Here is a 12,996-nt window from a genome sequence, read left to right as displayed (position 1 = left end):
ATCCATTCATCTACTGATGGACGCTTAGGTTGCTTCCATATCTTGGCTATTATAAATAGTGCTATGATAAACATAGGGATGCATATGTCTTTTTGAAACTGGGCTGCTGCATTCTTAGGGTAAATTTCTAGGAGTGGAATTCCTGGGTCAGATGGTATCTCTATTTCTAGTTTTTTGAGGAACCTCCATACTGCTTTCCACAATAGTTGAACAAATTTGCATTCCCACGACCAATGTAGGGGGGTTCCCCTTTCTCCGTATCCTTGCCAGCATTTGTTGTTCTTAGTCTTTTTGATGCTGGACATCCCTACTGGTGTGAGGTGATATCTCATTGTGGTTTTAATTTGCATTTCCCAGATGATTAGTGATGTGGAGCATCTTTTCATGTGTCTGTTGACCATCTGAATTTCTTCTTCGGAGAATTGTCTCTTCATATCCTATGCCCATTTTTTAATCGTGTTATTTGCTTTTTGGGTTTTAAGTCATGTGAGTTCTTTATATATTTGGATGTTAATTCTATGTCATATATGTCATTTACAATATATTCTCCCATACTGTAGGATGCCTTTTTGTTCTGTTGATGGTGTCCTTTGCCATACAGAAACTTTTTAGTTTGATGTACTCGCATGTGTTCATTTTTGCTTGAAGTCGGGGGGGTTACTAGTATTTCACTGAGCATTTTTGCATCTGTGTTCATCAAGGATATTAGCCTTTGATTTTGTTTTCTTGTGGTGTTGTCTGATTTTGTTAGCAGGGTAATGCTGGTCTCATAAAATGAGTTTGGAAACTTTCCCTCTGCTTTGATTTTTTTGGAAAAGTTTGAGAAGAAAAGGTATTAAATCTTCTTAGAATATTTAATAGAGTTAATCAGTAAGCAGTCTGGTCCTGATATTTTGTTTTGGGGGAATTTTTTGATTACTGATTCAGTCTCTTTACTAGTTATAAGTCTATTGAGATTTTCTATTTCTTCCTGATTCAGTCTTGGAAGATTGTATGTTTCTAGGACTTTATCCATTTCTTCTAGTTTGTCCAGTTTGTTGGCATGTAATTCTTCATAGTAGTCTCTTGTGTTCCTTTGTATTTCTTTGGTATCAGTTGTAGCTTCTTGTTCATTTTGATTTCCTTTATTTGAACCCTTTCTTTTTCTTAATGTATCTACCTAAAGGTTTGTCAATTTTGTCAGTCTTTTTGAAGAACCAGGTCTTAGTTTTACTGATCTTTTCTATTGTCTTTTTAGTTCCTATTTCATTTATTTCCACTCTGACCTTTATATTTTCTTTTCCTTCTAATTTTGGGCTCCATTTCTTCTTTTTCTAACTTCCTTTAGGTGCAAAGTTAGATATGGTTTATTTAAATTTTTTCTTGTTTCTTGAGGTAGGTCTATACTGCTGTGAACTTGCCTCTTATGACTGCTTTTGCTGCATCACATAGATTTTGGTATATTGTATTTCTATTTTAATTTGTCTTGAAGTCTTGATTTCTCTTTTGATTTCTTAGTTGGCCCATTAGTTGTTCAATAGTATGTTATTTAATCTCTATATATTTGTGATTTTCCCACTTTTATTATTGTAATAGATTTGTAGTTTCATAAAACTGTTTTGGAAAAGATGCTTAATATGATTTCAGTCTTCTTCAATTTATTGAGACTTGTTTTGTGGCCTAATGTAGTATCTGTCCTAGGGAATGTTTCATGTGCACTTTAGAAGAATGTGTATGCTGCTGTTTGGGATGGAACATTCTGTATAGATGTATTAAGTCCATTTCTAATGTGTCATTTAATGTTGATGTATGCTTGTTAATTTTCTCTCTGGATGATCTACCTATTGATGTAAGTTGGGTATCAAAGTCCCCTACTATTATTGTGTTGCTGTCACTTTCTCCTTTTAGATTGGTTAGTATTTGCTTTATATATTTATTTATAAACAATTTTTAGGTGTTCCTGTGTTGGGTGCAAAGATATTTACAAATGTTATACCTTCTTGCTGGATTGACCCCTTTATCATTATGTAAGTCCCATCTTTGTCTTTTATTACAGTCTTTGTTTTAAATCTGTTTTGTCTGATATCAGTATAGCTACCCCTGGTTTCCTTTGGTTTCCATTTGCATGAAACATCTTTTTCCATCTGTTCACTTTCCGTCTGTGGGTGTCCTTACATCTGAAGTGAGTTCCTTGTAGGCAGCATATAGATAGGTCTTGTTATTTTTACCCAGCCACTATGTGTCTTTCAGTTGGAGAATTCAGATCATGTACATTTAAAGTAATTATTGATAGGTATACACTTTTTGCCATTTTATTTTTTTCTGGCTGTTTTATAGTTCTTTTCTGTTCCTTTCATCTTCTCTTGCTTTCCTCTCTTGCAGTTTGATGACTTTTCATGGTGTTATTCTTAGATTTATTTGAAACTGTATTTTGTATATCTACTATGGGATTTTGTTTTGTGGTTATCATGAAGCTCATACATAATAGCCTATATATATAACAATCTGTTTTAAGGTGATAGCAAGGTAAGTTTGTGTACATTCTAAAACTCTACAGTTTTACTACCCCACCACCATGTTTATGTTTTTAAGGTCATATTTTTACAACTTTTATTTTGTGTATCCCTTAACTAATTATTGTAGTTATAGTTACTACTTTTGTGTTTTACCCATCATACTAGCTTTAAAAGTGATCAATTCACTATACGATATATTTACTTTTATGAGTGGAATTTTTCATGTTTTTTCTTGTTGCTATTTAGTGCTTTTTCTTTTCAGCTTAAAGGAGTCCTTTTAACATTTCTTGTAAGTATGGTTTATGCTGATGGACTCCTTTACCTTGTGTTTGTCTGGAAAGCTACTTATTTCTCCCTCAGTTTTGAAAGATAACCTGTCAGGGAGAGCATTTTTGTTTGGAAATTTTTCTTCAGCACTTTGAGTGTATCATGCTACTCCCTTCTGGCTGGCAAAGTTTCTGCTGAGAAATCTGCTGATAGTCTTATTGGGATTCCCTTCTATGTAGCAAGTTGTTTTTCTCTTAATGGCTTTAAGATTCTCTCTTTATCCTTAACTTTTGACATTTTGATTTTGTGTCTTGATGTGGGTCTTTTTTGGTTCATCTTGTTTGGGTCCCTAGGATTCCTGGATCTTGATTTTTTTCCTACCTGAGGTAAGAGAAGTTTTCAGCCATTATTTCCTCGGATAAGTGTTCTGCCCCTTTTATTCTATTCTCCTTTTGTATCCCAATAATGTGAATGTTATTCCCCTTGGTATCCCATGGGTCCCTAAACTAGCTTCACATTTTTTTTCTTTTTGCTGCTCTGTTTGGGTGACTTCCCCTCCCTTATCCTCCAGCTCACCAATTCTGTCTTCTGACTCATCTAGTCTCATGTTGAACCCTTCTAGGGTATTTTCTGATTTTGCTGTTGTGTTCTTCAGCTGTGACTTCTGTCTCATACTTTCTTATAGTTTTCCTTTGTGGAAGTTCTTGCTGTGTTTATCCGTTTTTCTCCCTAGTTCAGTGAGCATCTTTATGACCATTATTTTGAACTCTTAATCTGGCAAATTACTTATCTCTATTTCATTAAGGTTTTTATCCATGGTTTTATCTTATTCTTTTGTTTGAAACCTATTCCTCTTGTCTCCTCATTTTGCTTCACTCTCTGTGCTTGTTTCTATGTATCAGATGAAATGGCTATCTCTCCCAGTCTTGAAGGCATGCACTTGTGCAGGAGAAAAATCTTACTGTTTTACTTTCCCCTTGCTCTTGGTTGTCTGTTGAACCTTTGTAATTGTCTAGGCAGTCTAATTTTTTCTTGATAGGTTCCAGTTGTTGAGGTTGTGCCAAGACCTGTAAATGTTCCAGAGGGAGGGCTTTCAGTCAGCACTGAGTTTCAGGCTGATTGGAAGCTAGACAGAAGCTTTTAAGGTATATAGTGTCTTGGGACTGCAATTGTAGACCCTGCTGGTCTCCACACCAAGCAATCTGGAAATATCCTCTTAACGACAGTTGCAAAATTCAGACAAGTGTATGAGCTCCTTTCTGGGAGGTGTTGGTGAGGTGTAGTGAGGCTCAGAGAGCTCTCAGAGGTATTCCCTGGCCTACATTCCATGAGAGCACTTCCACAGCCTCTAGACGTGTGGTAAACCTTCATGCCAGAGTTCCAGATCAAGTAAATAAGCTTTTTTCCAATTTACTGGAGGGGTGTTTCAGTCAGCTGTCTGTACAGTGTCCTGCAGGTGGTAGTCTGCCAAGAACTGTCTCTCTAGTTGTTTCAGAACCGTAGAACCATAAAATACAATACCCAGTGGCCACAGAGCCACGTGCCCCAGAGTTGCCCCTGTGTGGGCTATGTGCCAGCTGGCTTTGGCAGGGCTGCAGCAGTGCAGCGCAGTGCACAGGGACAGGGCACACCCTCGGGGCTAGCAGGTTAGAGGGAGAGTGCAAATGGTACCCATCAGTATCATCATTCCTGGAGAGTCCAAACAAGCTCCTGCCCTTAAGGAAGATGCCTTAAGTTTACAAATGAATCTCCTTTGCATATGGTCTAGGCACTTGTCAACCCGGGCTTGTGTGCCAGTGCCTGAGTGAGTAAGGCTGCTTACTCTAAGACCCTCTAGGAGCAGAGTCTCTGTTCCCTACAGCCCTTTGGTTTTCCTAAACACACACCTTATTGGTTAAACCAAACATTTGAGAAGCTTGTCTCCCTGTGTAGGTTCCACGATTTGGAGTACGTGATGTAGGGCACAAAAGTCCTGGCTCCTCAGGGAGAAATTTCATATTTGTGAGAGCTCTCCCAGCTGTCAGTCACTGTGCTGGGAGTGGAGGTTTTGATGAAACTGCATCTCTGCCTCACCTACCCATCTCAGTGTGGCCCTTTGATCCTTTGTTGTGGAGGGGCATGTTCAGGTAGTTTTCATGGGGAATTTTTCCATGTGTAGTTGTAGATTTGTTGTGTCTCTGGAAGTTACTACATTCGCATTTTGAAATGCCTCCTGATTACTATAGCTTTGTAATACAGTTTGAAATAAGAGGTGTGATGCCTCCAGCTTTGTTCTTCTCAAAATTGTTTTGGCTCTTCAGAGTCCTTTGTGATTCCATACCAATTGTAGGATTCTTTTTTTTATTTCTGTAAAAGGTGTGATTGGAATCTTGATATGGATTGCATTGAATCTAGATGGCATTGGGTAATATGGACATTTTAACAGTCTTAATTTTTCCAGTCCATGAATACAGGATATTTTCCATTTATTTGTGTCTTCTTCAGTTTCTTTCATTAACGACTGATAGTTTTCAGTGTACATATCTCTTACCATCTTGGTTAAATGTATTCCTAAGTATTTTACTGTTTTTGATGCTATTATAAATGAGATAATTTTCTTTCTTTTTTAAGTTTGTTGTTAGTGTATAGAAACACAACTAATTTTTATACATTGATTTTGTATCCTGAAACTTTATTGAATTCATTTATTAGCTCTAAAAGTTTTCTGATGGAATTCTTACCATTTTCTACATATAAATCATGTCATCTGCAAACAGAATTTTACTTCTTTCCTTCCAATTTGGATGCCTTTTATTTATTTTTATTGCCTGACTACCCTAACTAGGACTTCCAGTACTATTTTGAACAGGAGTGGGAAAAGTGGGCACCCTTGTCTTATTCCTTAGAGGAAAAGCTTTCAACCTTTCACTGTTGAGTATGATGTTAACTGTGGGCTTGTTCATATATGGCCTTTATTATTTAAAATATGCCCCAGGTCAGTGAAGTCAGAATCATTTTAGGGAAGGATCTGCCACCAGCTCAGCTCTACAAATGGGTTGAACCACTGGCTGGGATTTCTGCCCGGGTACCACTGCACGCAGGAACACAGTCTGTGAGGATGTAATAGGCACGGGTTGCTATAATCCTGCTCCCCTCCTCTGTCTCTGTCTGATACCCAGTGGTCTTCATGAGGTGAGAGCCAAGGGAACCTCTTGAAAAGTGTCCTGCAATGCTGGGGGACTTGGATCTCCACCTTGGTCTCTCTGCCTACTGGATAAACCATAGCCTTAGGGTGCCCCCTCAGTGCAGTGCTGTGCCAGCCTGGAGGAGGACTGCTGTGGTCAGAGTGCTCCTCTTATGTTTCTAATATGGTTTTTCCCAGGCTGTACAGTCCAGAGCATCCTTCAGCCTCCCACTGCACCCTCGACTTTGGGATGTTTCACACTGGTGTCTTGCCTGTGGGTAGTAGTAGTAGTAGTGGTAGTAGTAGTTACAAGTTGTTCCTTTTGTGAGGACGAAGTCTGGAATGAGCTATGCCATCTTAACAGTGTCACTCTTAGCTAGGCTTCTGATATCAGAGAAGGTACATTATGTCAGGTGATTCTCTAGCAAGAACTTAAAAAGCAAAGTTTTGTGTTAGTTGATTGAAAGGAGAGCCATTTTGCTTTGTATAAAACATGCAGGACTCAGAGTTGACGAGACTGAACCGAAAGTCTGTTCGTCCTGTACTTAGGTCAGCTGCTCAGGAATGATGAAATTTTAGGAAATAGACTCTTCAGGACCTTTCATTTCCATCAGAGGCTAGAAAATAAGGTCTACCAATAAAGTGACAGGGAGGTGGGATCTTATGGTCAGATGACTAGGGTGGAGCAAGAAGTCCTGGGTCAGTTGGTGCAACCCTGGCTGCTCACTTTAGTTATCTGGAAAGCTTTAAAACTCTGTGTGTGTGTGTGTGTGTGTGTGTGTGTGTGTGTGTGTACAAAAATGTATACAGATATATATACACATGTTATTGTGTGTATATATGTGTGTTTGTGTGTATTTATTTATGCTGATCTCACAGTAAAATAATTCTGATTTAATTGATCTGGGGGGAGGCATAGACATCAATACTTTTAGAAAGCACCCCAGGTAATCTAAAATATATGCATCTAGGCTCAGAACCACTCTCCTGCACTCTCTGAAACAGCTCTCATGCAACTGTCTCCCTGTTTATTTTCCACACAAATGAAAAATTCTGCAGCACCTGCAACTTGCCGTTTTAAATTGAACTTTATAATGTGCAGAAACTGCACATTTGCTTTCTTTAAACTACTTTTAAGAATAGCAAAGACATGTTGTTCAATTAGTTATTTCTTATAGTCTTCTCATGCCATCCTTCATGTATCTCATTACCGCTTTACAAATACCAAATGAAATCATTGCCATAATAAAATATTCCATTTTCAATAAAGAATGTTCATTTGAAAATACTAAGTCAGCTGCTTGATCTACTGGTGAATGAGAACCTTGGTTCTTATATTCTTTGTCACATATGAATTTCCCTTTAAAGGAAAATTTGTAATGTAATGTAAAGGAAAATTTGGTAATTTCCAATTATAATATAAGAAATCCCCTTTCCCAATTACTAAAGCAATTGTTTAGTTTACCAGGGTTCTTTTGGATTTAATCTTTTTAAGACTTAGTATTTCCCTTTCTTTTAGAAATTAGCAGATAAGAAATTTATTCTCACATGAGGCAACATTGTTGTATACAACAAATTTCTTTCAGCACACCATCCTGTATGTACATTGAAGAGCATTCAGATGAGCTGGGAGGTTACTGAAAAGCTAGTTTCATTTGTGCCAAGTATTTCCATGAAATATCTCAAACTCTTGTAGAAAGAATTATATTCTCAATGTATAATCATAATAGAGTATATACTTGAAGTCTACTCCTGATGATGGTGTTGAGGTGAACTGGTATTAGAACAGTATTTTGGGCATGTTCAAAATCAGCCAAACAACTGAATCAGCTTCTAAGTGGGTTATCTCAGCTGTGCAATGCTGCATGTTGTGACATGGTTTAAAATGTAAAAGATGCAATAAACATGATACTCATGAGTCTTTGCTAATACATTTGCTTCACTCAGATTTCACCTGCCATGCAAAGGTGCTCAGGCTGATGCAATTTTCTAGTAATCCACAGTAATCAGAAAGTGTAACATATTATTCTGTGGTGACTTAACATAAATTGAGAGATCAGCTCTAAGTAAACATATTTGATGTTTTCCTTGATATGTTCTTGAAGCTCCAGGATGAATTGACTAAAATAAACATTGTCATGCCATACAATGTGCTCTGCTGCAGGAACTCTCCCTGGGCTTTTTGCTGAAGTTGGGTCTGCACTTCTCTGCTGGTTTGCTGCCCTATTTCTACCTTCCTGTCTCTTGCCACCTCAATCAAGCCCGTTGGAGCTGGGGAGATCAGACAACGTTGCTAGGATTTTTGACGCATTTTCTCAGGGAAGAATATGGAACATTCAGTCTGGTAAGTTTATAATTTATAGCCTTTTTAAGGAAGGAAGAAGCAAAATTTCAGTGTTTTGCCTGGACCTTGACTGAAGAAAAAGTTTGTCAATGACATAAAAATTTTATTTTGTTTTATATATATAACAGATGTGCCCCTTGGAATGTGACCTCTAACATACTTTAGAAAATAATTGGAATCATTTAACTCGACATTATACTGTTGTATATCCTGAATATACTTTTCAGCATAACAAGCTTTAAGAAGATTCAGCTTCCAGTGCTTAAAGTACTTCAGTCTTCTTAGGATTGGGTATCACTTTGGGCGCTTGGTCTGTGATTAAAAATATTTGGAAAAAATGAAAGGCAGAAAACTCAAAATGTTCAACCTTTGTCAAAACACTTTATTTTTTACATATTTGATGAATAGTTCTCCTGTTAGTATTTAGTGTAATACCTTTGGTGTAAGTTCTTTATAAAATACAATTTCACTAAATCTATGAAATTTAGTGTGTTCTAAAGAAGTTCAAAAGGACTTGCTTTCTCTAAAACATAAATTAGGGGAAAATACTAAATATGGTTACAGAAGAAGTTATCTGAAAAATGAAAGGATAAACAGGTTGTCTTTTATTTTAATATAGAGAGCTGTATCATGGTTTTTCTGTCATGGTTTGTGCTTTTTGTGTCTTAAGAAGGCAAATCTCAGAAGAGTTTTTATTATGACACCATGTATACAGGATTCTAAACCATGTAAAAATGAAACAATCCATTGCTCAAGGATACATACAAAAGTAGTAAAACTATGTATCTTTAGAAAGTAGGAGAATAGTTAACACAAAATTCAAGTTCACAGTTACCACCAGGGAAGAGCAAGGTGAGGCCTGTGAGGACTTTGTGAGATACCTTACAGTATTCATGTGGTTCTGGTTCTTAAATGAATGGTGGGGGGATAGATTTTTTTAAACCATTTATCCCTTAACTATACATTATATACGTTGTTTGTATGTATACATTGTTTTCTTGATTTAGGAGTTTGATACTTTAAACTTATATTCTGGTTCTCTTGTATTGGTTATTCCATTAAACTATTGCTTGAGGGCCATTCCAGATTTGAAATTTGTATAATTCACACATACATGTGAAATTATAGACTGACAGGTAATAATGAGCTCTAATCAGAGTGCCCAAAAAGAGTGTAAAGGGACTTTGTAACAAAAGTGTAAAGTCTATTAATTCACTAATGTGTTAATCATTCCTGCTGGAATAGTTTAACTAATTTTTACCCAATTATTTCTGAAATTCTTCCTAAAGGCTGTCCATGTTTAGTTTTCACTGACTTCTCTTAAAAAGTTCTGTAAGACTGAAGATTTTGAATGAAGACAGATGTTGCACTGCATATTTAAAACATGTATCTTTAGAAATACCATATGTCCCAGTAATTCCACTTGTGGGAATTTACCCGAAGAACACAAAATCACTATTCAAAAAGATATATGTACTCCTGTGTTTATTGCAGCATTATTTACAATAGCCAAGATATGGAAGCAACCTAAGTGTCCATCAAAAGATTAATGGATAAAGATATAGTACATATACAATGGATATTATTAAGCCATAAAAAAGAATGGAATCTTGTCATTTGTGACAATTTGGATGGACTTAGAGGGTATTATGCTAAGTGAAATAAGTCAGACAGAGAAAGACAGATACTATATGATTTCATTTATATGTGGAATCTAAAAAGTAAAACAAATGAACAAGCAAACAAAACAGAAGCAAACTCATAAACACAAAGAACAAACTGGTGGTTGCTATGTGCGGGAGAGAGGGAGGATGGGCAAAATAGGTGAAGGGGATAAAGAGGGATAAACTTCCAATTCTAAAGTAAATACGTTCATGAAGATGAGATGTACAGCATAGGGAATATAGTCAATAATACCGTAATGTCTTTGTATGGTGACAGCTGGTAACAACTCTTATGGTGAGCATTTCATAATGTATATAATTGTTGAATCATTATGTTGTTCACCTGAAACCAATATAATATTATATATCAACTATTAACTATACTGAGATTTTAAAACAGAGAGTGCAATTATGGTTAAAAAAAGCAAGCAAACAAAAACCATATATCTTTTAAATCCAGACAGTTAAAATATAATAGCTTCACAAAGCTTAAGCTTAATGCTTATGCAAGTAAACTTTTCTCTTTTATGTTTAGGCCAAATCTGAAGTAGGATCCAGTATGTCTAAAATTCTGCTGTGAGTATGAAATATTTGAAATTGCTTTTAAATATATTCTCTATTAGTTCCCTTAAATGGTTTGTAGGATTTCTGAGTTTATCTCTTTGTGAAGCAGTATATCCAAGAAGTAGTTTTCACCTGTGCAGTAAACAGTTGTTTGTGTATACTGTCATATATTCTAACATTTCCTTCAATAAGGTAAAGCTTATTGACCAGTAAATACAACAGTGATAAAACTATTAGAAGACTATATATAAAAGTAAAATGGTTCACCTTTCAGTTGGCTACAAAATAACACAATATAGAGTTGCTTTATAAGTAATTTATTCTTAGTTTTGATTTTATGTATCTTCCTTTTTTCAGAGATATTTCGTAACTTATTTACAATCAGAGCAATTATTTCCGGTTATTTTGGATTGAGCTTTGCTTTTTCAGTTCTTCAGAGCTTAATTTAATGTCTCTTAAAACTTTTAAACTCTCCCTAAGCTCTGTTTTTGCCTTACATATTTTTAACATCCAACCTTATTAGAACCAGCTAAAGTGAATATATTTCGTCTACGTTATCTACTAGTATTCTATAAAAAGTGGGTTAATACTTGCTTTAAAACCTATATAGATTAAGATAATTTACATACTACCAATCCTGTAATATTTTTATATTTTCAATCTAAAATAAGGAAGAATAGTTTTTTATAACACTAAAGTGATATCCTAACTAATTATTAATTTATGATTCTCAGGACTGTTTAAACCATTTAAAAAATATGGGAGATGGGAGAATATTTCAAGTCTACATAAGAGGCAGTTCATAGATCCTTACAAATGCTATCTTGTTTACTTGCTAGCTTTCGTGCTTCCTTCCATCCTGCCTTTTTTTTTTCTTTTTAAATGACCTTTTTTTAACCATAATGTTGCTCATGCAATTGTAGATTAATTATACCAAAAAAAAAAATGACCTTTTTCCCTACTCCAAAAAAATAATACATAATCATTATAGGAACTTCAGAAAATACAGACAAGTAAAAATAAGAAAATTAAAATTACTGTAATTGTAACATTCAGAGATAACTGCTGTTATTAATCCATTAACATTTTTGTCTGTATCTTTCTAATTTTTTTTGTTTTTAGAAATCGGATCATAATATATATTCTGTTTTATTAGCCTGCCGTTTTTCATTTTATACTATATCTTGAAAATATTTTCCTGCCACCAATTATTCTTATGTAACTTCTTGATGGTTCTCACATTGATTTTAAATATTTACTTTTATGTCTGACTGAGACTTTTGTGGCTGCTTTCTCTTTTTTGTTGTGGAGAAGTTAGCACAAAGATCAGCTTCCCTTTTAAAGATAAAGACAACTTTACCAATGTCTCTGGGCCTTTGCTTTATTCTGCTTTGCTCCATTCCAAAAGATTCACTGCCTGTTCTTTCATAAGCTGCCTTCTGGGTTGTTAGCACATTCAGGGTTAAAGGTATATTTTGCGTTCACAAATCCCACATGAACTCCAATGAACTCTGAAGAGTAATCCGAGACCATACATTTAACTTTTATTACTTGCCCATAAGAGTTATCTGTTGAGGAACTTAATGACCTCCTTTACGTTGAAGTAAGAGCAGTTAGGTTATATCCCTTTGTTAAGAAAAACATCTTGACAAAAGTGATGAGCACTCATGCTATTTGTTTGAACCAAATCATAATGTAGAGTTGAGGCATAATCCTAGCACTGTCTGATTGTGAGAGAATTTCTAGTCTTTGTTTCAGGTGGACAAGAGTGTTGAGAAAGGCAACTCATAATTAGCTCACTAGAAAATCCTTCAAAATGATTGAACCTAATCATCTACCCTTTTCCAGTCAAGCAAATTAAATTCTTTCCCCATGCATATCTCTAAATTGCAATCCTATAAAAGGAAATTATTGAATCTAACCTTAGGCAATGAGCATGTTTTAGAGCTTACATTTAAGCAACAGATCTCCGAGAATTAATTTTGAGACTGACTTCATTCCTTTTGAAGATGGTTTGAAATGGGCCTCATGCTGGAATCAATTTTTCAAGTGTATTTGATAATGAGCAAGAATATCTTCTCATAGTAGATGAGTCTTCATTAATAAAGTACATATTGTGTGGTTTCCACCATTACGGCATCACATTTTCTCCAGGAAAATTGCCAGGAGGGAGAGGAATGTTCTCCAAGATGGTGTACAGAGTCATTTCTTTTTTAAAAAAATTGCAGACTGCTAGAACTGTTTTAAAACTCAGGTAACACTTGGAAAATGCTTATTAGTTAATGGATGTATTTAGCTTAATTGTTGGAAAAAATACACTTCTCAGAGGTTTCGTAAACCTCAGAGGTTTGAACCAAATAATATAGAAAACAAGGAAGCCTTTTAAGGAAGAAGATAACCCAGCAAGGAATGATTGGAGTTCACTTCTCTTGTCTTTTTTTCTTCATGATTGATGTCCAGAAAATTATTTGAATTAGTTTTATTATCAGTTGCTAAATC

General features: G+C 35.5%; 1 protein-coding gene across 6 annotated transcripts in view; it reads left to right on the top strand.

Moving 5' to 3' along the window:
- The window catches only part of TMEM260 (transmembrane protein 260), a 69,033-nt gene that overhangs the window by 31,121 nt on the left and 24,916 nt on the right, over window positions 1-12,996 (top strand). For all 6 annotated transcript variants that reach the window (XM_017661292.3, XM_017661284.3, XM_017661301.3 and 3 more), the window contains 2 exons: window positions 8,090-8,269; window positions 10,469-10,509. In XM_017661292.3, coding sequence (XP_017516781.2) covers window positions 8,090-8,269; window positions 10,469-10,509 — 221 coding nt within the window. The remainder of the gene's footprint in view (window positions 1-8,089; window positions 8,270-10,468; window positions 10,510-12,996) is intronic.

The sequence above is a fragment of the Manis javanica genome, chromosome 8, assembly GCF_040802235.1.
Source record: "Manis javanica isolate MJ-LG chromosome 8, MJ_LKY, whole genome shotgun sequence".
NCBI classification, from domain to species: Eukaryota; Metazoa; Chordata; class Mammalia; order Pholidota; family Manidae; genus Manis; species Manis javanica.
The sequence above is the reverse complement of the archived record's forward strand: the minus strand, read 5'-3'. Positions and strand labels throughout refer to the sequence as shown.